This window comes from Tachysurus fulvidraco, chromosome 11 (genome assembly GCF_022655615.1).
Source record: "Tachysurus fulvidraco isolate hzauxx_2018 chromosome 11, HZAU_PFXX_2.0, whole genome shotgun sequence".
Classification (NCBI taxonomy): Eukaryota; Metazoa; Chordata; class Actinopteri; order Siluriformes; family Bagridae; genus Tachysurus; species Tachysurus fulvidraco.
In genome coordinates this window covers 12,738,713-12,766,432 of record NC_062528.1, presented here as the reverse complement: position 1 = coordinate 12,766,432, position 27,720 = coordinate 12,738,713, and the positions used below count along the sequence as shown (strand labels likewise).

At 32.3% G+C, this 27,720-nt stretch overlaps 8 protein-coding genes across 8 annotated transcripts; 3 read left to right on the top strand and 5 right to left on the bottom strand.

Moving 5' to 3' along the window:
• Positions 1–811: 811 nt before the first annotated feature.
• Positions 812–1,747, bottom strand: LOC113643469 (olfactory receptor 1500-like). The gene has a single exon (XM_027147750.2). It carries the CDS (start codon positions 1,742–1,744, stop codon positions 812–814), a length of 933 nt encoding a protein of 310 aa, XP_027003551.2. The 5' UTR covers positions 1,745–1,747.
• Positions 1,748–3,994: 2,247 nt separating this feature from the next.
• On the bottom strand, positions 3,995–4,915 carry LOC113643468 (olfactory receptor 4A15-like). The gene has a single exon (XM_027147749.2). It carries the CDS (start codon positions 4,913–4,915, stop codon positions 3,995–3,997), a length of 921 nt encoding a protein of 306 aa, XP_027003550.2.
• A 2,292-nt stretch (positions 4,916–7,207) lies between these two features.
• Positions 7,208–8,152, bottom strand: LOC113643467 (olfactory receptor 52K1-like). The gene has a single exon (XM_027147748.2). The coding sequence runs from the start codon at positions 8,147–8,149 to the stop codon at positions 7,208–7,210; it is 942 nt and encodes a 313-aa protein (XP_027003549.2). The 5' UTR covers positions 8,150–8,152.
• Positions 8,153–10,095: 1,943 nt separating this feature from the next.
• On the bottom strand, positions 10,096–11,040 carry LOC113643465 (olfactory receptor 52K1-like). The gene has a single exon (XM_027147746.1). It carries the CDS (start codon positions 11,035–11,037, stop codon positions 10,096–10,098), a length of 942 nt encoding a protein of 313 aa, XP_027003547.1. The 5' UTR covers positions 11,038–11,040.
• A 1,350-nt stretch (positions 11,041–12,390) lies between these two features.
• Positions 12,391–13,353, bottom strand: LOC113643464 (olfactory receptor 51L1-like). The gene has a single exon (XM_027147745.1). It carries the CDS (start codon positions 13,351–13,353, stop codon positions 12,391–12,393), a length of 963 nt encoding a protein of 320 aa, XP_027003546.1.
• Positions 13,354–18,761: 5,408 nt separating this feature from the next.
• Positions 18,762–19,715, top strand: LOC125145941 (olfactory receptor 142-like). Its single transcript, XM_047820918.1, has one exon. It carries the CDS (start codon positions 18,762–18,764, stop codon positions 19,713–19,715), a length of 954 nt encoding a protein of 317 aa, XP_047676874.1.
• A 2,409-nt stretch (positions 19,716–22,124) lies between these two features.
• LOC113643463 (olfactory receptor 142-like) lies at positions 22,125–23,075 on the top strand. The gene has a single exon (XM_027147744.2). The coding sequence runs from the start codon at positions 22,125–22,127 to the stop codon at positions 23,073–23,075; it is 951 nt and encodes a 316-aa protein (XP_027003545.2).
• A 2,213-nt stretch (positions 23,076–25,288) lies between these two features.
• On the top strand, positions 25,289–26,239 carry LOC113643462 (olfactory receptor 1496-like). The gene has a single exon (XM_027147743.1). The coding sequence runs from the start codon at positions 25,289–25,291 to the stop codon at positions 26,237–26,239; it is 951 nt and encodes a 316-aa protein (XP_027003544.1).
• The last annotated feature ends 1,481 nt before the right edge of the window (positions 26,240–27,720 follow it).

The window sequence follows — 27,720 nt, the reverse complement described above, 5'->3', positions numbered from 1 at the left end:
GGGAAGAATTGTAATGATTTAGACTTCTTATCTATCACCTGAACTTATTATTTCCTAAAGATGAAAGTGAACATTTGAAAGTGAGTGCAGTAAAATCCTGGAAAAACATTACAAAAAAAAAATAATAATTGATGTCAATAGTTGCAAACTTGAAGACGTTATTGCATACTGTACATGTGTGATTTACTTCAACTTCTCTGTTTCGATATTTTTGTATCAGACAAAAATTGTGTTGTCTGATGCAAAAGATTTTATGTAACACATGTAGATCTAAATACCTTGAAATAAATGCTCAAATCCCACAATCTCATCTTTTGATCTCCTACACAAATGTCTTTGGTGTAGACAAATTAATTGGCCTTGCCATTTCAGTAGTTTCAGAGAAGATAGTATATTCTTTAGATGTCCACAGAATTATGAAAAAATAAAAATAATCTAAAAACTGCTTAGCAGGAATTCACTTCCAGCTTTCAAGTTCTTGGAGTCAATTTCCTGATAGTTTCAGCAGAAATACTTGTTTTACATAGAGGATGAACATTGAACGATATCTATAAAAAAAATAAAATAAAAAAAAACTCACTCATGAACAGTCTTGAGGGAACTAAGCAGCTATGGGTTATACTTTTGTAAGCTTTTAACTTAAATGTACTAAATAAAGTTTCCAACTGTATGCAGCATATTTTATTTTGTTTGCTGTTTTAGAGAGTTATAGTCAAGGTGTTTGGTCCTGCCATGTGTCAAAATTCATTACATTTGTAGTTGCATTGTCCAGGTTACTTCTGTTGTTACTTTAAATCGAACCATTTCCAGTTTATGTTTTAATTATGTTGATTTTTAAGATCGTTCTTATCACTTTCTTTCGTATTTTTGCCAGTTTTAGTCCATAAATAATGGGATTTAAAACAGGAGGTACAAACAAAAAGTCCAATGCCATGAAGTTTCGTAAACTTTGAGGTAAAGATGTGTAGCCATATCGACTGTAAAAAACATCAAACAACAAAGCAACAGCGATATTCAACAGAGCAAGTAGATGTGGCACACATGTCTGCATAAATCTATATTTGCTCTCCTTTGATTTTGTGCAGTTTCTAATCAAGTGAATGTAAGAATAAACAATCAATACCGCATGTCCAAAATAAACAATAATAACTATATATCCAATCACATTGTTCACTACTGTAGAGGAACAGGCCATTTTAACAACCGCCCATGTTTCACAGTATAATTTTTCGATATTTGAACCGCATAGCGTTAGTCTTGATGCTAAAAAAACAACAATAGTCATACAAATTAATGGTGGAAACCAACATAGAAGGAGACATTTTACAACTTTTTGGCTGTTCATTTCTGTGTGGTATTCTAGTGGTTTACATATGGCCACATACCGGTCATATGCCATTACTGTCAGAGTTGATACATCACATAAAGCAGATGAATAAATAACAAATACCTGAATCAGACATCCAACATATGAAATTTCATGAAACTGGCTCAGTAAATCATATATAAATTTAGGGTAAAAGCCTGTAGTGCCATAAACTGCATTGATACATAAATTACACAAAAATATGTACATAGGCTCATGAAGCTGCTTATCTAAGACAATACATGAAATAACAATAATGTTGCACAACAAGATAACATGATAAACCAATGTGGTCAATGAAATAAAAACATATCTGGTTTCCATTGTTACATTTAATCCAGAGAGGGAGAACAATAAGACGTTGGAAACATTATTCATTCTGGATTGAGTCTATAATAGAAAAAGTAATTAGGTTTAATTTCTGACTACAACAATAAGTTACACATATTATTTAATTTATATTTGCAAATGAACATATGTTCAAATTATGTAAGTGTGTTATTATTAAACTCTAAACAGATTAATATGATTCATAATTTAGAGGAATTTAGAATCTTATTAGTTTTTAACAAGTAAATAAATAATTATGCCATACCATCTCATGTCTTTGTGTTTCTTCCAGTGAAGAGACGACTGGATCCTTTTTATAAGAAGCTTTGTACTCCTCTACTGACAATTCTCTTAAGAATTCCCCTAAGTGAAAAACATTATTTAATCACAATAAACAATTAATTAAATGTTCCACGTAATAATTTGTTTTTACTGCTATTTATTCTGATAAATGTTTTATACACTGAAAAAAGAACAACCTTTTACAAATTGCTAAATTGTCAGTATATGTTATAATTCAAACCATAAGGTAATGACTTAATTTTAACTGTTTAATTTTATGACTGCAAGCGAATTTCCCTAGCAAATAAAAACACTGCTAGCTTGTAAATTTAATTCTGTTGATGTCTTCTTTAAAAGTTATGTCTCAGGTTTAGGGGGTACAGTAGTTGCTTAATGGTTAGCATGTTCTATTTTTAGAAATTTCTAGTGATTTTATTCATGTATCCCTCTTCCTCACACTCACAAGTTTTTTTCCAAAGAAAAAACTATTTTTATCTATTTCAAAAAACCATAAACGTAATCATAAACATAATCAGATTTTTTAGTATTATGTTCAAGAAAGATCTACATTATAGCACAGAGGCCCATTATTATCACCAGTCCTCTGGGCCAATCTCATGTTCATTCGTTCATCATTCATCATCATCAAAATTTTATTAGGTTAATTGATTATTAGAAAACCCTTTTGCAATTGTGCTAGTAAAACTAACAACTGTTGTACTAATGGGGTCAATAAAAATCTTCTGTTCACAGGCCCTAAATTTCTAGGAAGAACTTACTTTTTTCATATAACTTATTTTAATACGCTTTGAACTAATCTGAACTGTTTTGGAAAATGTTATGGGGTTTGATAGAATCATCTCCAGGGTCCTAAAGACCTTCTCCTGCCACCTTTGTTGTGTGCTACACCATTTTTTCTCTCAGCTCTAATATTCTGAAAACAATATCTGTAAACATCTACCACACTGGTCCCTTGAATGTCTCATGCTTTTATGCAAATTTTAACACATCTATACAAATACAGTGAATACAGTTGTCTGTGCTTAAATCTGTATATGTATAGTTTTAATAGGCTACAAAATAACATAGATAATTTATCATAACAAGATAAAAATTACATTGAGTTGCATTAGTAAGCATTTACTGTCAAAGAAAAAGCAGAATGAGACGGACACTTCCAGTGTCAACTGTCAGAATGACAAAACATCTAAACTTCTTTGTCACTAAACTTCTAAACGTCTTGGCCACTACTGCTTACACAATTACAGAAGAACTACTTTTAATCAAAGTTTTGGTTAATTTGGTTAATTATGGAAAACCTGCAATACTATCATGCCTGTGTTTTTTCTTTTTTCTTTTTCTTTTTTTTTTTTTTTATCTTATCCTGTCTCTTGCATTGAAGCCTTTTTCAGTGTGTGGTTTTTTATATATAAATTGAATGTCTGCTAAGCACCCAAATTTCCCCTCAGGTGACAATTTGCCTTGATATACTGTACATGACAATCTTATAACAATAGCATGTATATTTCTGTAAAATACTTCTCTTTTTATGGGTACCATCATTTCAGTAAGCCAGGTTAAAACGTACTATATGAATACAGCATTCAGAATTGTTTACAGCACGCCTTTGTAACACGCTTTGTACTCAATCATATTAAATCAGTTGCAGTCATACAGTTTATTTATTTATTTGGAAAACACTTTACAAAAAAAGAAAAACTAAACATGAAGGAGAAACAAATACATGTATAAACCTGAGCAGTTGATGGTTCATACTATCTGTTCAAAGGCCGTAGAGCGCAGATTTAACCATGGACTGCAGAACCAAACCAAAAATGATAATGAAATGAAACAAATGACAAAATAATATGGTGTTTCAGGTGTTCAGTTCATTGAATTGATCAAATAATACATTCATGTTGTAGTTTATCCACATAATAAAACACATTCCCTTGGCTGACTGGCCTTTCGGCTCAGAGAAATTCAGATAAATTATCTATGTGTAAATATTATATATTAGTTGTGTCTGAGGAACAATCTCGTGACTTGCTTCCGTATTTTAGTAAGTTTTAATCCATAAATTAGGGGATTTAAAATGGGAGGTATGAAGAGGACTTCGAGTGCCATGAAATTTCTCAAAGTTTGAGATAAGAAATGTGATCCATATCGACTGTAAAAGACATCAAACAATAATGCAATGGTTATGTTAAACAGTGCCACTAAGTGAGGCACACAAGTCTGCATGAATTTATATTTGCTCTCCTTTGACTTCCTGCAATTTTTAATCAAGTGAATATATGAGAATGCAATCAGTACTGCATGTCCAAAATATGTTAATATAACTATGTATCCAATTACATTATTTACTGTTGTAGAGGAACAGGCCAGTTTAGCAATTGCCCAGGTTTCACAATAAAGCTTTTCGATAGTTGAGCCACATAAGGTTAGTCTTGCTGCTAATAAGACTACAACAGACATGCAAATAAATGGTGGAAGCCAACAAAAAATAATACATTTTACAATTTTTTGATTTGTCATTTCTGAATGGTATTCTAATGGTTTACATATTGCAACATATCTGTCATAGGCCATTACTGTTAAAGTAGAATAATCACACAAAGCAGAAGAATAAATAACAAAAACCTGAATAAGACATCCCGCATATGAAATAACATGAAATGGGGCAAGTAAGTCATACATGAATTTAGGGTAGAAGCCAGAAGTGCCATATAGTGTATTTATACACAAATTACACAAAAATATGTACATAGGCTCATGAAGCTGCTTATCTGCAGCAATGCAAAAAATAATAGTAATGTTACACAACAATATAAGCTGATAAATCAATGCAGTGAATGAAAAAATCACATATCTGTCCTCCATTGTCATATTTAATCCAGAGAGAGTAAAAACTAAGATATTGGAAGCATTCTCCATCTGTAATAAAAATAAGCAATTGTATTAAAAATTTGTCTGCGATAGCAGATGCTGTAAAACTGGTATTAAACTTCCTATTTGCCATTGAGCTTTTTTGCAAGAAAAACACACACTTACACAGCAAAGAGTACAGCAAAGTAAATAAGTATTATTATTATTTTGAAATGCTTATAGCTCTTGACTCTTTTACTATTTTATTCTGGAAGAATATGTACAGTATACAATGGTTCAACATAGAGAATGCACATAGTAAGACTAGTAAAAGTAAAGCTTTGTTTTATATAACATATAAAACATGTATCTTCATATGACGTTAAACCTTATTTGTTCATGTTACTTCTTTGAAGGTAGAACAATTAAGAATTGGTAAATTTGTGCTGAATCACAACTCTCCAGTAAACATTAGTTTTAATATTAGAAAGCTTTATCTCTCAATGTATACAAAAATATTTTAAAAAAGAAAATAAGTAAATAAATGTCATACCATCTTGTGTCTGTGTCTTCCAATAGGAGGGCTGAATCATCTTTTATAAGCAGTGTTGCAATGCTTCAGCACCTCTGTCCAATTCCCTTTAGACTTCTTCCAATTCTGTGTCTTTTCAATAGTATTGTAGAAAAATAACTTTGTACTTTGTGTACTCCACACTGCAGATGATCTGGGGCCAATAAACTTGTGCCTTGCATAATTACAAAGTACTAAATACAATTTTATATTTCACATAATACTGTAGATAATAATATATACATTCAACACTTTATTTGGAACATAATTATAATAAATGGCATTGTAATGTTCATAAAACCTTTGTTTCAAAAAAAAAAAAAAAACAACAACATTGTTTGTGCCTAGAAAACCTTTCCCACACCGTTACACCACCTCCACCAGTCTGGACAGATGACACAATTTTGAGTTCAGGGACTTATGCTGAAGGTATCAAATTATGATCCTACAGTACCATCTTATGCCTCAGCAGAAATCAAGATTCATCAGAACTGGTTAAATTTTTAGAAGCTGAACCCAATGTGGGCTTCTGCTGTTGTAGCCCATCAGGCTGAAGTTTTGGCATGCTGTGCATTCTGATATACTTTTCCAGTCCTGTCACAGTTGCACAGAGTGGTTATTTGAGTATCTGTAGTCTTTCTGTTAGCTCAAACCACTCTGGCCTTTCTCCACTGACCTCTGTTGACCTCTTTTTTCAGCAAGGCTGTACTGTTCACATAACTGCTGCTCATTCGATTATTCTTTGCTGTTACCTGCTGTCTGAAGTCCTATGTGTAATTTTTTTCTGGTTTTTTTTTTTTTTTTTTTTTTTTTTTTTTGTATTTTTACCTTTTATGTAGCCTGTAGCCATATTGGATAATAAACCTCTGTATTTTGTTGCATCACATCTACTGGGTCTGTTTCCTTTGGACAATGCCTGGCAGTTAGTGCTCAGTAATCCTGAGAGCTACTAGAGAGCTCTTTGACATTGTCAGCATGGAAAATGTTTCAAAGACTTATGAATACTGTTTCATGTTTTGTTCATGTCATGTGGTTTGTTTGTTTTGACTTTGTTGTGATATTTGACATTGATTTTGGGATTTTTTCCAACCCCCTGATCACAGAGTTTTTGCCTCCATGGTCTCTGATGGTGCATGGTGTCATTTTTAGTTGTATTAATGCCTTCCATGCCATTTACATTTTGTCAAAAGTATTCATTTGATTAGAACTTTGTTTATTATCATTTATTTATTTTCTAAACTTGGTCCACTTTTTTTACAGCAGGTTTTTTAATCTTGATCTTACACAGAGAATATATTACACCCTAGGGTATTATTATTATTTAAAACACCACTTTGTAAAACTATTTATAATAATGTAATTTATGGGAGACTTTAAATACACAAAGACAAAATACAATAAAACTGAACTTTTATGGTTTCACTTTTTTCTTTTTCATTTTTTGTTGCATTTTTTTTTTTTAAAGAAAACAGAGTTTACTGGATAGGATTTCATGCTTGCTACCATTCATGTGTATCTCTATTTCTTTACTTTAAAACAATACATTTTACCTGTAAATGAAAGAAAGTTTGGGAAAAAAGCACAGATAAACAATTTTCCAAACTATGAAGAACATGCTTATATTATAACACTTTACATGTTTATATTGCTCTAACACTTCATTCTAATCAACAAAGACTCTTAATTTTAATCTCCGTCTGCTTTGATTCAAATACATGAACTCATTAATTCCTACTATTCTGAATTCACTCTTTTTTAATAAGAAGAGTAAAAAAAAAAAAGAAACTTATTTAACTTTTCACATTTTGACAGCAGCAATGACTGAGTAGTATTCCCATCACTTGCTTGCGGATTTTAGTGAGTTTTAGTCCATAAATAATGGGATTTAAAATAGGGGGCATAACTAGGAAATCCACAGCAAAAAAATGTCTTAAGCCCTGTGGAAAGGAAGCTGAACCATATCGACTGTAAAGAACATCAAATAGCAAGGCAATAGAAACATTGAACAATGCCAGCAGGTGTGGCATACACGTCTGCATGAATTTGTACTTGCCCTCTTGTGAAGCTTTACATTTTATAATCAACTGAATATATGAGCTTACAATCAACACGGCATGTCCAAAATACACAATTATAATTATGTATCCAATTACATTATTCACTGCTGTAGAGGAACATGCCAATTTAACAACTGCCCAATTTTCACAATATAGCTTTTCAATATTTGAGCCACACAGGGTCAGTCTGGAGGTTAACGAGACTAAAATAGCCATGGAAATAAATGGTGCAAGCCAACAAAAAAGGATACATTTCACAATTTTAAGGTTTGTCATTTCTGAATGGTATTGTAGTGGTCTACATATTGCAACATATCTGTCATAAGCCATTACTGTTAAAGTGGAAAGGTCACATAAAACAGATGAATAAATAACAAATATTTGAATCAGACATGCTGCATAAGAAATTGAGTGAATACGGGACAGCAAGTCATACATTAATTTAGGGTAGAAACCAGAAGTGCCATAGAGTGCATTTATACATAAATTACACAAAAATATGTACATAGGCTCATGAAGCTGCTTATTTGATGCAATACAAAAAATGATGGTAATATTGCATAATAAGATAAAATTATATGCCAGTGCTGTAAAAGAAAATAACATATATCTGTTTTCTATGTTTCCATCTAAACCAGAGAGAGTGAACATTAAAATGGTTGTAATATTTTCCATTGTTAATAGTTATCACTGCTTTCTTTTGTTCTAAAGTCTGTAAAGGAAAAAAGGTGAATAAGTTATTAAATATTATACTTCCATACATAGATATTTATACCTGTAAAACTCTCTTTGACTCTACCTCTATGTCACAACTACTGCACAGTTCATTTCTGCTCTATGTGAACTGTTATGCAGATATTTATCTGAGTTTGTTTAGAGGTGTGGCTTCAGAGGTGTGGTAGTAGATTTTAAGATGCCTTCTCTGTCTATATTGTTTCACAGCTACTGTACCCTTGAGAATTGTTGGCAACCTTAATGAAAATGAGCTTTGTCTAATTTTGTTTAAATATGTCCATGACACAAGGTGGACCAAAAGGTGAAATGAGCAGATGTGATGTAGGAGCAGCTGGAGCAAATTAAAATGATGGCTCTGTATTCATCATCAGTATGCTTTAAATTTCAACGCATTTATCTTCCTCTGTACATGTGTATACATACGTAGATAGACAACTGACATATTCATTAATTCAGGCTGTGTACCACCATCACTGGCGGTAGTAAAGGGTTTGACAAGGCCAACATGAGTTACTATTTAAGCCTTATTTCTAGCTAGGGGTGTTCCTAGTATAAGAATTTGTATCTTGTCAGAATTACATAGCAGGTAGTTAATAAGCGTCTAATGTCTAAGTTCCTTTGCACATTCTTAAACTTTATTAAACTGGTGCTTTTAAATTTTGATTGCAGGTGCTGAGGGCACACCAGTTTATTTACAAGTGGAACTGAGCCATTACAAATAATATTTTTTTAATTTTATGAAATTAAAGAAGCACTCAGATTACAATATGAAATGATTTCACATAGACATTAATTGAGCACTTCAGAACAAACACCTGTAGCACTGGGGTTATTTACCAGATACTGCTTAATAATAGTTACCAGTTATTATTTTGAGTCTCAAATGACCAGGACAGTGCAACTTAATTTTTTCATAATTATATGAAATAAAAGAAGCACTAAAATTTAGGCAAATTTATCAATGATACGTTTAGCATGCAGGGCCTTCGCTCTTCAAGTGTCAGAGATGCGGGGTAAAAACAGGCCGAAATGCAGGATGTCATAAAGATATTTATTTAATATATTTAATATTTAAGCTTTATTAACTAAAAAACACAAAACAGGAAAAAGACACAACCAAATACATGACAAGACTTGACACGAGAAATACTACAGAAACACCAAGAAATGTTTTCTAATATACAGTAAACTGAAAGCAACAAAATGAAATAAATATTCAATATCACCATCTGTGCATTGGTGTTTTTACATGTACACTGTTGAGAGGTTTACATAGTGGTTGGTTTGCATAGTTCCCTTTAAAAGAGCTTTCTATTGTGTATCTACAGTACAAAGCTCAGTTCAAACTGATACTAATAATGGTGGGTTTAAAGTTACTCATTGATTAAATATATTTATTGGTTGTTATTATTATTATTATTTAAAACACCACTTTGTAAAACTATTTATAATAATGTAATTTATGGGAGACTTTAAATACACAAAGACAAAATACAATAAAACTGAACTTTTATGGTTTCACTTTTTTCTTTTACTTTTTTTATTGTGCTCATTTTTTGTTGCTTTTTTTTTTTTTTTTAAAGAAAACAGAGTTTACTGGATAGGATTTCATGCTTGCTACCATTCAGGTGTATCTTTATTATATCTGTAGTAGAAGAAATTTTGGGAAAAAAGCACAGATAAACAATTTTCCAAACTATGAAGAACTTGCTTATATCATAACACTTTACATGTTTATATTGCTCTAACAATTACTTCTAATCAAGTAAGACTCTTAATTTTAATCTCCTTCTGCTTTGATTCAAATACATGAACTCATTAATTCCTACTATTCTGAATTCACTCTTTTTTAATAAGAAGGGTTCAGTAAAAAAAAAAAAACTTATTTAACTTTTCACATTTTGACAGAAGCAATGACTGAGTAGTATTCCCATGACTTGCTTGCGGATTTTAGTCAGTTTTAGTCCATAAATAATGGGATTTAAAATAGGGGGCATAACTAGGAAATCCACAGCAAAAAAATGTCTTAAGCCCTGTGGAAAGGAAGCTGAACCATATCGACTGTAAAGAACATCAAATAGCAAGGCAATAGAAACATTGAACAATGCCAGCAGGTGTGGCATACACGTCTGCATGAATTTGTACTTGCCCTCTTGTGAAGCTTTACATTTTATAATCAACTGAATATATGAGCTTACAATCAACACGGCATGTCCAAAATACACAATTAAAATGATGTATCCAATTACATTATTCACTGCTGTAGAGGAACATGCCAATTTAACAACTGCCCAATTTTCACAATATAGCTTTTCAATATTTGAGCCACACAGGGTCAGTCTGGAGGTTAACGAGACTAAAATAGCCATGGAAATAAATGGTGCAAGCCAACAAAAAAGGATACATTTCACAATTTTAAGGTTTGTCATTTCTGAATGGTATTGTAGTGGTCTACATATTGCAACATATCTGTCATAAGCCATTACTGTTAAAGTGGAAAGGTCACATAAAACAGATGAATAAATAACAAATATTTGAATCAGACATGCTGCATAAGAAATTGAGTGAATACGGGACAGCAAGTCATACATTAATTTAGGGTAGAAACCAGAAGTGCCATAGAGTGCATTTATACATAAATTACACAAAAATATGTACATAGGCTCATGAAGCTGCTTATTTGATGCAATACAAAAAATTATGGTAATATTGCATAATAAGATAAAATTATATGCCAGTGCTGTAAAAGAAAATAACATATATCTGTTTTCTATGATTCCATCTAAACCAGAGAGAGTGAACATTAAAATGATTGTAATATTTTCCATTGTTAATAGTTATCACTGCTTTCTTTTGTTCTAAAGTCTGTAAAGGAAAAAAGGTGAATAAGTTATTAAATATTATACTTCCATACATAGATATTTATACCTGTAAAACTCTCTTTGACTCTACCTCTATGCCACAACTACTGCACAGTTCATTTCTGCTCTATGTGAACTGTTATGCAGATATTTATCTGTTAGTTTGTTTAGAGGTGTGGCTTCAGAGGTGTGGTAGTAGATTTTAAGATGCCTTCTCTGTCTATATTGTTTCACAGCTACTGTACCCTTGAGAATTGTTGGCAACCTTAATGAAAATGAGCTTTGTCTAATTTTGTTTAAATATGTCCATGACACAAGGTGGACCAAAAGGTGAAATGAGCAGATGTGATGTAGGAGCACCTGGAGCAAATTAAAATGATGGCTCTGTATTCGTCATCAGTATGCTTTAAATTTCAACGCATTTATCTTCCTCTGTACATGTGTATACATACGTAGATAGACAACTGACATATTCATTAATTCAGGCTGTGTACCACCATCACTGGCGGTAGTAAAGGGTTTGACCAGGCCAACATGAGTTACTATTTAAGCCTTATTTCTAGCTAGGGGTGTTCCTAGTATAAGAATTTGTATCTTGTCAGAATTATGTAGCAGGGTAGCTTATAAGCATCTAATGTCTAAGTTCCTTTGCACATTCTTAAACTTTATTAAACTGGTGCTCAGGGGTGGCCAAAAATCAACCAGAGAATTTTGATTGTGTTATCTATGCTTATACACTCAACACTTGCTACATACAAAAAGTCAAAAAGTCATAAAACTAAAATAAATTAAATAATTAAACATTGCTTTTTAAATAATGATTTAGAAATTAAAAAAATATTCACAGGTTGAACTTTTCTGAAGTTTTCCAAATGAATTATATTTTGTGAAAATTTTACACAATTTTCAAAACTCCTTAATTAACGTTTTCTTTTCCCCTAAAACAATCACTATTATTGTTGAGTAACTGATACAAGTCAAATAAGTATGTGCAAACAACATTTTTTTCAATTTTGTTTATTATATACAAGATCTGGTAAGCCAGTATCCATTTAATTTTATATGTGGTAGAATAAAAATGCTCGGCAAAAAAGTGGGCAAAAAGACTGGGACACTAACAGAATGTTGCAAAATGATGTATGAATAAAATGATCATGAATTATAATCTAATATTATGTTACAATATAATTGTAGGTCAGAATCAAGAATAGAACATATTCATGTTGTATTTGTGACAGTGTATTTGTTTAAGATTTAAAATATTTCCCAATATTAGTAAACCACGGTAGCTACTTTCTACACAATAGCATGGCAATAGGTTCAGCCTGCACGTTGAATAACAGCACATTTCTTTGATATTTTCAGACGATGTTGGATTTTTCTGCGAATTTCCGGAAAATTAAGGCCATAAATAACAGGATTTAGGAGAGGAGGTATAATCAGAAACTCTAATGACAGAATTATAGCTATTACTGGAGGTAAGTTTTCAAAACGTGTAAAGGACATTTCACAGAAGATAGTAATTGAGTAGTTCACAAAAGTCACTAAATGTGGCAAGCAAGTATGATAAGCTTTTCTCTTTAACTCTTTTGAAGATTTCTGGCAAATCATAAGAATTTTAATATAAGTATATAAAATAAAAGTAAATGGAATCAAAACTGTAGTTACTAGCACAACAAAACCATAAATGTTTGAAAAAATAGCATTTTCACAAGACAGCTTTGCAATGATCCAGTTGTTGCAATACAGTTTGCCTAACTCATTACCACAGAGTCTCAGTTTAGCGGTAAAAACTATGCCAAGACCAATGTAAAGCATTGGATAAATCCCAGAAATAGTTATCAAAATAATAAGCACCTTGGGTGTCATAATGCTATGGTATTGCAATGGCTTACTTATAGCAACATATCTGTCATATGCCATTAATGTTAAGATTGTAAATTCATATGATGCATAGGTATAAATAACAAATGTCTGCATATGGCATCCAGAACGAGTGATTGAGTGAGAATATAATAACAAATCAAATAGTAATCTTGGAAAGAAGCCAGCAGTACCGTAAAGAGAATTGATAGATAAACATGCTATCAAAATGTACATAGGCTGGTGCAAAGGAGATTCCATAAATATTACAAGAATAATAATGACATTGAAGAATAAAATAGTACAGTATAGGAGAGATCCTAAAATGAAGTAAATGTATTGAAAGTTGCCCAGGTTTTCAAACAGGGAGAAAAATAGAAGAGTGTCATTTTCAATTACACTGAAAGATTTTGATGTCATTGTCTTGAGCTGAAATGAAGGAAGAACAGAGAATTTGCATTATATATGGAATTTTAACCCAAACTCGACTCCCATTATTATAAAAAAAAAATTAACTAGCTAAATTCACATAAACTTTACTAAAATATTATTTAAAATAAAATCTTTAGTATAATAATGTAATAACAAATTATATAATAAACTTGTGCCTAAATGTATAACAAAAAACATTATTTAAACTGAGAAGCATACTGTACCTCATTACAATTAAAATAAACTGCATTAATGTTTACAAAAAAAGGTCCACGTGAATATGTAAGTATTCAACACTCTGAGCTTATATAGTACTGTATATGTCAGTAAGGATGTCCCTTTGAGCGAATGTAAGTACATTGCTTATTAGCTGTTTCTAATTGGCTGGTAGTATCTGATGTTTACTAAGTCATATGCCATATTTCAAAAGTAGTGTATTATCTTTATTTGTGCTGTGAGTAGTTCAATAAGTAGGATATTCAAATAAAAAAACAAAAGAATATTTCCCATAATGTATATACAGCTGTGTATATAGCAAATTTTTGTTTTTTTGAAGTTAAAAGCAGTATGTTTGTGTCTGAGAATAAAAAAAGAATCCCCAGATTATGGTGTTGCCACCACCATATTTTTCTGTAGGGATGCTGTTAATTGGAGTATGGCCTTTTGGCCTGTAACTGTGACTGTTGACCTCACTATGATTTCCCTCACTTGTGGCCATCTTATTTTTGTGCTGTCTTAGTTTTGAGAGTGGGCCTTATATATATATTGATTGTGTTGTGTGATACATTTTCCATTTATTTGTTATTGATCCAGCCGTGCTTACTGGGATATTCAACCTCCATATTATATATTATACTAACACTTATTCTAAGCTCTGAAATTCTAGTGCATTATCTTCAACTTTCTTAGAAGGCTCATCATGGTAGATGGTCAGTACAACAAAAACTCCACTTTTGCAAGTCATGGATCTTGAGTATCAAGATTATATCTGGATAGAGATTAACCTGTTTGCACATTGTGTGGCTTTGTGCCTGTTACTTGACTCTGATCGTTGTGTTACTATTTGATTTGTTTGTACAAGGCAGTCGGTTTTCATAAACACATTCACTGCAACTATCTCCATCTCTGACATTATACTTTGCCATCATCATGGAAGCAGTGGGAATGAATGACTTACAACATGCAATATTGGCTCAGGGACACAACAGCTAGACGCAACAGCATTAATATTTTGGCAAGCTTTTGAATTGGATCCTCCCTCATCACTTGCCCCAAGTATTAAGGTGACCCAGCTAAATGTCAGGGGCTCCTGTACAGGATTCACTATTTAATCTCTCTTTCTTATTTGACAACCTACTGTGCAACTGACAATACTAAAAGTTCTTAGAGAATGACTTGACAGATGCAAGCTTGATGCATATTGTTCAGGCCAAACTCAGATCTTTACTCATTGTTGTCTCAGGCCTTATCCCGTGCCTTTGCTTTGCCTTTTTGGTTCCATTCATGATCAGCTCTTCGTCTTAATAATCTTGCTGTAACTGGACCCATAATGTGTCTCCATCAGCCCTGACTATCAATTTGTATATACTGTATGAGTATGCTTGAAAGTTTATTACTAATAGCCATTACCCCTAGGCCCCTAGCTAATAAAGGAGCTTTCTTACTCATAAGGAATTCTCCCTAATTTTCATACCAGAATCAAATTATTTTTTTTTTCCCTTCTTTAAATTTTCACATAAAAATCCTGGCATTTCATTAAACTGCCACTGATGCAATGCAATGCATTTGTTCTGTCAGTCCTATTCAACCATATTAAGAATGGTTGTGTCACCATTCAGTCAGACTAAAATAATTTTTTTGTTTTTACTTTTTAATTGTCTTTCGGTTTTATTAAATGTTATTTCTTTCATTAGTATTCTGCATTTTACTGAATGTCTTCCAGGTTAAATGCAACTGCTCCTATTTGAAGTTGTTGGCCTAGATCAACCAGAAAATCAGCATAAATAATGTTTCTGAATATGTGAAACCTTCCACTAATCAGTTCTGAGAACAAAAATTGGACTTTAGTTGTCATGCATCAGTTTGACTGTGTTTTGAGTGAGACATCAAATTTAATTAACCAATTTTTGGAAAAATGTTTGTAAATATAAATCATTTAATGCAGTTTGTTTTAAAAAGATCACTTGACATTGTTTTTGTTGTAAATCATTATTATTTTTTCCAGTCTTTCAAATGTTTCCCTAGTTCATTAATCCCAATTGAGCTCTGTGTCCACCGTTTCCCAGTGGCCTTCTTTGTATAGACCTTTGAATATTAAAAACAAATTGAAGTTAATTGTTGTTCATGTTAATTAGTCCCACTGGTGAGCTCATTAAAACAAACACATTGACCACAGCTGTTATGTAAGAAAGGCTGTGATTATGGCCTGACCTAGTATCTAACAACATACATAATATTGAAAATATTATCTATTCATCCAACCATCTATCCATCCATCTTAATACTGTTTGGTAGATTGGGTAAACTAAATTGCCCCATTTTGTAAATAGGTGCCAGTGTGTAATCTCAAATCATGGTCAATTTTCCCAAGATGCTTTAGATGAAGTTTCATGAAATGAATGGAAAAATCAAAAGATGCAATGGATTTAATAAGAGCAGGTGTGCAAAATTATAATAGCTAGTCAAAATTTAACACAAAGTTTTAGTCACATCATAGGACTAGTAGTCATAAGAAAGTTTGCAGAGCTCCAAATATAAAGATCAATGACCCGATATTGCCTTAAATTTTAGATAAAATACAACAAAGCAGGTTTTTGTAGCTTTCAACTTCAGCTTTTCACCTGTCATTTAAACACACTTTTACAGTTGTCCTACTCAAGTTTACCAAATAATAGTCCTTAAAGTCTTTAAATCAGCCTAAGGATGAATATAACTTTTCCATTTTAGCCACAGCATCCATATCATGTTTTACTGCATTTTCCTAACTAGTGTCACAATAGATACGAATTTTGCTAGTCTTGACTCCAAGAAAAGTTAAACCTTAGTTGCTTGGGTAAGGGTTTGGGTTAGGAGCCTTACTCCTAACCCACCTTGGACTCATTGTGGTTAATGTATACCGATTCACTATCAATGTCTTTATCTTATATTAATTAGCAGGATCCTGGAATGCCATTTGAAACATAAAGAGCAGTAATGTGCTGTGTTTGGCCTGCTGACCTCATGAATAGGCCTGCATTCACCAAATTTTATCTTAACCTAGGTATACTAATGCATAGCATCATTTACTGCAGGTTCTCTCATCATCTCTCCTGTATCCCCATGTTACTACACACAGATAAACATGTTTTGTTACACACTACAAAACAATCCACCCTGAAACCTCTCAAAGCAATTTAAGCCATTTATCCCTAAGGAACATAGTACAGCATCCCTTGGTTTGGGTCCAGACTTTAATATGTTTTGCAATTAGAGCTCATATAATTAAGTCCCACTGGTCAAGCAAACCACAAGTAACTTAATTTGTGTCATTCATATGAACAGTACACTGTGAAAGAAATGACCATAAATGATAGTAAACAAAATACATTGGCATTTCTTAATGTATAACAGATATTTTTTATTTATGAAATGAAACACAAAACATGTCTGGCATTTTGCAACCAATCATTAGTCCACTATTTCTTATTGTCCTCCAGAGGCCACTTGTTTTTTAAGTCTAGCAACTCCATAACAGTGTGAATTCTCTGTGGCCAGAACAAAAAGGAACAAATGTTTAGCTTGATAAAGCCATAGGGAAGTACCTATGATGTAAACAGCCCAAATATAGTCATATAGTTAATATAATAATTATAATACAAAAATAAAGGCAAAATACTGGTGTGAATATCAATATTGTGTTGTTTTGTAATTGCCACTAAAGCATTTACAAAAATAAGTACATACTGTATAATATGAAACACAATGACTGTAGATCATGTATATGAAAAACACCAGATGCCACAGGAATTCATGAGAATAATAAGAATTCATCCTTCTACAAGCATCTATCTAAACCATTTTGATTTTGTTAACACAAGCTGCATACAACATATGAAGCAAACAGGAGATAGAACAGAGTAGAAAAAGTGGTCTGAAGCTATGGTTTGGTCTAGGCCTCAGTTGTAGCAAATTGCAATAATATGCTATAACATACAATGCCATTCTAGAGAACTGTGTGTTTATGTTGAGGATAGTTTTGTGTTGGAACTATACACTCTAGCAAGGTGCAAATGTGCAACTATTTTATCTTATTGAAAAAAAGACATATAATTGTTACAGTTATGTGATTTGAATGTATGTTCACTGAATTCATCTTTACTAGTTACTCATTGCAGAAAAAACATGATGATTTGCAAGGTTTTGAAATAGTTCAAAGACTATAGGCCTTATTCTATGCTCCTGTAGGTCATTCTCACATGTAAAAACAGTAAATGGAACTGACATATTAAATGTATGATTTTATTCATATTTAATATGTACTTTAACCATGATTGGGTGTAAGACTGAAGATAGAAACCAGTCCATCACAAACCACCACAGATATAATTATTCACAAATTTATTTACACCTTACATATTCGTACAATACTTACACATAAGTACTTGATCCACCTACTGGCATGTTTGAGAAAAATAAGAATAAATAATTATAATATATTATGTCTCCAAACATGGTCTCTTAACTAAGATGATGTGAAATATAGATATTTTGGTTATTTCTCTATGATGAATTTATCAGGGATTTTGATGTGGTTTCCTAATTGAAAAGTAATCAATAAGAAATCTCTAGACTCTGGTAAACACCACACATCACTCTTTCCCACACAATAAATATAGGTGATTTCTACAACACACCAAAGTCCTGCTGAACTCAGACAAATGTCTATTGATATGTGCCTATTCCCAGCATTTTCTTTGTTTAGTACAGGCGAACATTTGTGCATGGTGATCTTTCCATTTAACACTAGGTAAAGTAATTAAAGTAAGTAATTATAACGCTTTGTGGTAATTCTGTATGCCTGTGTTTGACTATTTTGACAAATTTTCAGTTATTATAAATGACTCTGTTGATTCCTGATAGCTTAGTTGTTGAACCAATCTGTCTTGTTGTTTCTAAGTAACTGCAACTTTCTTTGTAACTTTCAAGAACTCCTTGTGCCACTGACACTGAGGTGATATGAACTCCTAAGAAGAATTTTAACCAAGCTTCTGATGCAAACACTCAACTCCAGAGATCACTGCAGATTTTTGTTTGACTTACTCTATTTGCCCATGTAGTCTCATTTTACAATTCTTAAACTTGCCTCTAAATCTGCTTCACTTAAATATATAATTAACTATATAACTATATAAATGATCATGGTGAACTCAACACATTTCACTACTATTATACTGACTGGATACCTTGACGTAGCACAGGCTAACTACTATTATTTTGCCCTTTTAATAATATTGTACATAACAATCATATTAGCAAATTCACTACTTATTGGTGTAATTGTTGTAGAGAGTTCCTTACATGAACCCATGTATATTTTACTTTGTTGTTTGTTTTTTAATGAATTATATGGGAGTGCTGCATTTTTCCCATTTATTTTAAACAATTTATTAAACACATCCCATGAATTTACACTTGGTTCTTGTTATGTACAGATATTTTTTCTGTACACATATGGATGTGTGGAATTTGGAAGTTTAGCAGTTATGTCATTGGACAGGTATATGGCTATCTGTCATCCTTTTTTATATAGGAGTGTAGTTACTTGTAATAGGGTGTGCATATTGATTGTACTGGTTTGGCTTACATCTATCTTAAATTTAACCATAAATTTTAGTTTAAGTTCACCCTTAAAGTTATGTGGAAATGTAATCGAGAAAGTGTATTGTGACAACTTTCTTCTTGTGAAACTTGCTTGCTCTGATACTAGTGTGAATAACATTTATGGTATAATTGGTTCCATAGTCAACATAATTCTTCCCTCTCTGCTTATTGTATATTCATACATGAAGATTTTAAGAGTTTGCTTAAATTCCTCTGTAGAGACAACTCAAAAGGCCATGACCACCTGTATTCCGCAATTTGTTTCATTCTTCAATTTCTTTCTTGGCTGTTCATTTGAGATTTTCTCAAGTAGATTTGAAAAGGTAAAAATGCCTTTTATGTTGCGTGTAATAATTTCAGTATATTTTGTGATCTGTCCACCATTTCTTAATCCTATTATGTATGGTATAAGGCTATCTAAGATAAAGTCTGCTGTTAAAAAACATTTCAGGTACTTTCAACAGCCTCTGAAAAAGTGCAGAATTAAATGAGTCTAAATCCCTGTAGCAGAATGAATAAATTCTATATGATAAAGTAACTGGTCCTGATAAAGGTGTATGTATAGGTTGCAGTAGGTTACCATTTGGGGAGTAGCAATCTGAGTGTTCTAAAGTTTGAAATATTAATGAAAATTTCATTTGATATGCCAAGTGTGAATGCTAACATCTGTATATGTATAAAATGGCATCTGAATGCACAGCCTATTGTTTACTTTCCATATGTGAATTATTTTTGAATCATCTTCATTCTTAGATGAATATAGTATATTCAATTGAAAGATGGTGGTGGTGTACTTCATACTGTATAAAACTTATTATAATGTTCATGTGATATGTTCTGCCATTGTCCCTAGAAAGCAGGAGTGCTCACTTACAATGATACAAATATATATGTTCCAATGAAATGTACAATTAAAATGCTGTTTTTGTTGTTCCATGTCTATTCCATTTGTTCAAATGATTTTAACAAAAATAATATCCATAACAATTGTGGGGGACCCAATTGCAAGAATTACACACTAATAACTACAAACCTTAACTATTAGGTTTACTCTGTTAGGGGAGTTCAGGAAAACATTTTACATGCGTGTTTTCTCTAACTGTACACATCTACCTGAGAGTTCATCAAATGCATATACAGCACTTCTCCATATCTGTGTGATAATGGAAAGAAGGATTATTTTGTGCTGGATATATCTGTCTGAACGACATTGTGTTCAAATCTGAAAAGTGTTCAAAACCAATATCTTTACATTTCTCTATAGCACTGTGGTGCTGACAAAAGTGTAGGAATATGAAATTTCAACATAAATACTATTTCATCTTTATTGAGTGGAATTTGATATAACACTCCATACATAAGCTGCATACAACATAAGGATCAAACAGGAGATAGAACAGAGTAGAAAAAGTGGTCTGGAGCTATAGTTTGGTCTAGGCCTCAGTTATAGCAAATTGGAATGCTATAACATACAATGCCATTCTAGAGAACTGTGTGTTTATGTTGAGGATAGTTTTGTGTTGGAACTATACACTCTAGCAAGGTGCAAATGTGCAACTATTTTATCTTATTGAAAAAAAGACATATAATTGTTACAGTTATGTGATTTGAATGTATGTTCACTGAATTCATCTTTACTAGTTACTCATTGCAGAAAAACATGATGATTTGCAAGGTTTTGAAATAGTTCAAAGACTATAGGCCTTATTCTATGCTCCTGTAGGTCATTCTCACATGTAAAAACAGAAAATGGAACTGACGTATTAAATGTATGATTTTATTCATATTTAATATGTACTTTAACCATGATTGGGTGTAAGACTGAAGATAGAAACCAGTCCATCACAAACCACCACACATATAATTTATTTACACCTTACCTATTCGTACAATACTTACACATAAGTATTTGATCCACCTACTGGCATGTTTGAGCAAAATATAAATAAATAATTGTAATATATTATGTCTCCAAACATCCAAACATGGTCTCTTAACTAAGATGATTTGAAACATTATATATATATATATATATATATATATATATATACATATATATATATATATATATATATATATATATATATATATATACACATATAGATAGATAGATAGATAGATAGATAGATAGATAGATAGATAGATAGATAGATAGATAGATAGATAGATAGATAGATAGATAGATATCTTATTTCCCTATAATGAATTTATCAGAATTTATATATATATATATATATATATATATATATATATATATATATATATATATATATATATATATATATATCTTATTTCTCTATAATGAATTTATCAGGGATTTTGATGTGGTTCCCTAACTGAAAAGTAATCAATTAGAAATCTCTATACTCAGGTAAACACCACACATCACTCTTTCCCACACCATAAATATAGGTGATTTCATACAACACACCAAAGTCCTGCTGAACTCAGACAAATGTCTACTGATATGTGCCTTTTCCCAGCATGGTGATCGTTCCATTTAACACTACTGTAGGTATTAAAGTAAGTAATTATAACGCTTTGTGGTAATTCTGTATGCCTGTGTTTGACTATTTTGACAAATTTTCAGTTATTATAAATGACTCTGTTGATTCCTGATAACTTAGTTGTTGAACCAATCTGTCTTGTTGTTTCTAAATAACTGCATCTTTCTTTGTAACTTTCAAGAACTCCTTGTGCCACTGACACTGAGGTGATATGAACTCCTAAGAAGAATTTTAACCAAGCTTCTGATGCATACACTCAACTCCAGAGATCACTGCAGATTTTTGTTTGACTTACTCTATTTGCCCATGTAGTCTCATTTTACAATTCTTAAACTTGCCTCTAAATCTGCTTCACTTAAATATATAATTAACTATATAACTATATAAATGATCATGGTGAACTCAACACATTTCACTACTATTATACTGACGGGATACCTTGACGTAGCACAGGCTAACTACTATTATTTTGCCCTTTTAATAATATTGTACATAACAATCATATTAGCAAATTCACTACTTATTGGTGTAATTGTTGTAGAGAGTTCCTTACATGAACCCATGTATATTTTACTTTGTTGTTTGTTTTTTAATGAATTATATGGGAGTGCTGCATTTTTCCCATTTATTTTAAACAATTTATTAAACACATCCCATGAATTTACACTTGGTTCTTGTTATGTACAGATATTTTTTCTGTACACATATGGATCTGTGGAATTTGGAAGTTTAGCAGTTATGTCATTGGACAGGTATATGGCTATCTGTCATCCTTTTTTATATAGGAGTGTAGTTACTTGTAATAGGGTGTGCATATTGATTGTACTGGTTTGGCTTATATCTATCTTAAATTTAACCATAAATTTTAGTTTAAGTTTACCCCTAAAGTTATGTGGAAATGTAATCGAGAAAGTGTATTGTGACAACTTTCTTCTTGTGAAACTTGCTTGCTCTGATACTAGTGTGAATAACATTTATGGTATAATTGGTTCCATAGTCACCACAATTCTTCCCTCTCTGCTTATTGTATATTCATACATGAAGATTTTAAGAGTTTGCTTAAATTCCTCTGTAGAGACAACTCAAAAGGCCATGACCACCTGTATTCCGCAATTTGTTTCATTCTTCAATTTCTTTCTTGGCTGTACATTTGAGATTTTCTCAAGTAGATTTGAAAAGGTAAAAATGCCTTTTATGTTGCGTGTAATAATTTCAGTATATTTTGTGATCTGTCCACCATTTCTTAATCCTATTATGTATGGTATAAGGCTATCTAAGATAAAGTCTGCTGTTAAAAAACATTTCAGGTACTTTCAACAGCCTCTGAAAAAAGTGCAGAATTAAATGAGTCTAAATCCCTGTAGCAGAATGAATAAATTCTATATGATAAAGTAACAGGTCCTGATAAATGTGTATGTATAGGTTGCAGTAGGTTACCATTTGGGGAGTAGCAATCTGAGTGTTCTAAAGTTTGAAATATTAATGAAAATTTCATTTGATATGCCAAGTGTGAATGCTGACATCTGTATATGTATAAAATGGCATCTGAATGCACAGCCTATTGTTTACTTTCCATATGTGAATTATTTTTGAATCATCTTCATTCTTAGATGAGTATAGTATATTCAATTGAAAGATGGTGGTGGTGTACTTCATACTGTATAAAACTTATTATAATGTTCATGTGATATGTTCTGCCATTGTCCCTAGAAAGCAGGAGTGCTCACTTACAATGATACAAATATATATGTTCCAATGAAATGTACAATTAAAATGCTGTTTTTGTTGTTCCATGTCTATTCCATTTGTTCAAATGATTTTAACAAAAATAATATCCATAACAATTGTGGGGGACCCAATTGCAAGAATTACACACTAATAACTACAAACCTTAACTATTAGGTTTACTCTGTTAGGGGAGTTCAGGAAAACATTTTACATGCGTGTTTTCTCTAACTGTACACATCTACCTGAGAGTTCATCAAATGCATATACAGCACTTCTCCATATCTGTGTGATAATGGAAAGAAGGATTATTTTGTGCTGGATATATCTGTCTGAACGACATTGTGTTCAAATCTGAAAAGTGTTCAAAACCAATATCTTTACATTTCTCTATAGCACTGTGGTGCTGACAAAAGTGTAGGAATATGAAATTTCAACATAAATACTATTTCATCTTTATTGAGTGGAATTTGATATAACACTCCATACATAAGCTGCATACAACATAAGGATCAAACAGGAGATAGAACAGAGTAGAAAAAGTGGTCTGGAGCTATAGTTTGGTCTAGGCCTCAGTTATAGCAAATTGGAATGCTATAACATACAATGCCATTCTAGAGAACTGTGTGTTTATGTTGAGGATAGTTTTGTGTTGGAACTATACACTCTAGCAAGGTGCAAATGTGCAACTATTTTATCTTATTGAAAAAAAGACATATAATTGTTACAGTTATGTGATTTGAATGTATGTTCACTGAATTCATCTTTACTAGTTACTCATTGCAGAAAAACATGATGATTTGCAAGGTTTTGAAATAGTTCAAAGACTATAGGCCTTATTCTATGCTCCTGTAGGTCATTCTCACATGTAAAAACAGAAAATGGAACTGACGTATTAAATGTATGATTTTATTCATATTTAATATGTACTTTAACCATGATTGGGTGTAAGACTGAAGATAGAAACCAGTCCATCACAAACCACCACACATATAATTTATTTACACCTTACCTATTCGTACAATACTTACACATAAGTATTTGATCCACCTACTGGCATGTTTGAGCAAAATATAAATAAATAATTATAATATATTATGTCTCCAAACATCCAAACATGGTCTCTTAACTAAGATGATGTGAAACATTATATATATATATATATATATATATATATATATATATATATATATATATATATATATATATATATATATATCTTATTTCTCTATAATGAATTTATCAGGGATTTTGATGTGGTTCCCTAACTGAAAAGTAATCAATTAGAAATCTCTATACTCAGGTAAACACCACACATCACTCTTTCCCACACCATAAATATAGGTGATTTCATACAACACACCAAAGTCCTGCTGAACTCAGACAAATGTCTACTGATATGTGCCTTTTCCCAGCATGGTGATCGTTCCATTTAACACTACTGTAGGTATTAAAGTAAGTAATTATAACGCTTTGTGGTAATTCTGTATGCCTGTGTTTGACTATTTTGACAAATTTTCAGTTATTATAAATGACTCTGTTGATTCCTGATAACTTAGTTGTTGAACCAATCTGTCTTGTTGTTTCTAAATAACTGCATCTTTCTTTGTAACTTTCAAGAACTCCTTGTGCCACTGACACTGAGGTGATATGAACTCCTAAGAAGAATTTTAACCAAGCTTCTGATGCATACACTCAACTCCAGAGATCACTGCAGATTTTTGTTTGACTTACTCTATTTGCCCATGTAGTCTCATTTTATGATTCGTAAACTTGCCTCTAAATCTGCTTCACTTAAATATATAATTAACTATATAACTATATAAATGATCATGGTGAACTCAACACATTTCACTACTATTATACTGACTGGATACCTTGACGTAGCACAGGCTAACTACTATTATTTTGCCCTTTTAATAATATTGTACATAACAATCATATTAGCAAATTCACTACTTATTGGTGTAATTGTTGTAGAGAGTTCCTTACATGAACCCATGTATATTTTACTTTGTTGTTTGTTTTTTAATGAATTATATGGGAGTGCTGCATTTTTCCCCTTTATTTTAAACAATTTATTAAACACATCCCATGAATTTACACTTGGTTCTTGTTATGTACAGATATTTTTTCTGTACACATATGGATCTGTGGAATTTGGAAGTTTAGCAGTTATGTCATTGGACAGGTATATGGCTATCTGTCATCCTTTTTTATATAGGAGTGTAGTTACTTGTAATAGGGTGTGCATATTGATTGTACTGGTTTGGCTTATATCTATCTTAAGGTTAAGCATAAATATTAGTTTAAGCTTACATTTAAAGTTATGTGGAAATGTAATCGAGAAAGTGTATTGTGACAACTTTCTTCTTGTGAAACTTGCTTGCTCTGATACTAGTGTGAATAACATTTATGGTATAATTGGTTCCATAGTCAACATAATTCTTCCCTCTCTGCTTATTGTATATTCATACATGAAGATTTTAAGAGTTTGCTTAAATTCCTCTGTAGAGACAACTCAAAAGGCCATGACCACCTGTATTCCACAACTTGTTTCATTCTTCAATTTCTCTCTTGGCTGTTCATTTGAGATTTTCTCAAGTAGATTTGAAAAGGTACAAATGCCTGTTATGTTGCGTGTAATAATTTCAGTATATTTTGTGATCTGTCCACCATTTCTTAATCCTATTATGTATGGTATAAGGTTATCTAAGATAAAGTCTGCTGTTAAAAAACATTTCAGGTACTTTCAACAGCCTCTGAAAAAAGTGCAGAATTAAATTAGTCTAAAACCTTGTAGCAGAATGTTTTTTTTTTTACAAACTAAAGACAACTTACATTAATAAGCATATATTTTTAAGATAACATCTACAGTTTTATGAGTACAGATATGCTTACAATAAAAGATTTGATGTGGAGTATCAAAATAAGACTTGTTATGGATGGGAAACAGCAGGCATTACTCAAAATTTATAGAAAAAAAAAACATCAAAGAAATTGTATCTGATAAAGTAACAGTTTGGGGGGGGGCACGGTGGCTTAGTGGTTAGCACATTTGCCTCAAACCTCCAGGGTTGGAGGTTCGATTCCCGCCTCCGCCTTGTGTGTGTGGTTTGCATGTTCTCCCCGTGCCTCTGGGGTTTCTTCCAGGTACTCCGGTTTCCACCCCCGGTCCAATGACATGCATGGTAGGTTGATTGGCATCTCTGGAAAATTGTCCGTAGTGTGTGATTGCGTGAGTGAATGAGAGTGTGTGTGCCCTGTGATGGGTTGGCACTCCATCCAGGGTGTATCCTGCCTTGATGCCCAATGACGCCTGAGACAGGCACAGGCTCCCTGTGACCCGAGGTAGTTCGGATAAGTGGTAGAAAATGACAGGTTCTGATAAGTGTGCATGTATAGGTTGAAGTATGTATAGATTAGTGTGAATTATGACATCTGTATATGTATAAAATGGCATCTGAATGCACCATACTATATAAATCTTATTATAATGTTCATTTGATATGTTCTACCGTTGTCCCTAGAAAGCAGGAGTGCTCACTTACAATGATACAAATAAATATGTTCCAATGAAACGTACAGTTAAAATGCTTTTGTGTTGTTACATGTCTATTCCATTTTTTTCAAATGATTTTAACAAAAACAATATCCATAACAATTGTGGGGGACAAAATTGCAAGAATTACACACTAATAACTACACACTTTAACTATTATGTTTACTCTGTTTAGGGGAGTTCCGGAAAAAATGTAACGTTTGCTTTCTCTAACTGTACACATCTACCTGAGAGTTCATTATATGCATGCACCATATCTGTGTGATAAAGGACAGCAGGATTCTTTTGTGCTGGATATATCTGTCTGAACAACATTGTGTTCAAATCTGAAAGGTGTTCAAAACTAATATCTTTACATGTCTCTATAGCACTGTGGCGCTGACAACAGTGTAGGAATATAAAAATGAAACATAAATACCATTTCATCTTTATCAAGTCAGATTTGATATAACACACCATTATGTATATGATTGAGTCCAAATTCAGCTATGGAGGGCCATACAACTTTAAAGAGATTTGTATTTACCCTTTTAGAGCCCTGGTGTGTGAGGGCAAGGAGGAAGACTCATCCAGCAGGTCAAGGAGTGTTTGGTGTTAGACTTGATGCAAGTCGGAAATAAGCTTGACAATCGTGACTTCCATGGCAGGATCTGAGTTTTCTCCAATAGCATGTATCAGCACCACTGTAGAACCTGTGTGTGA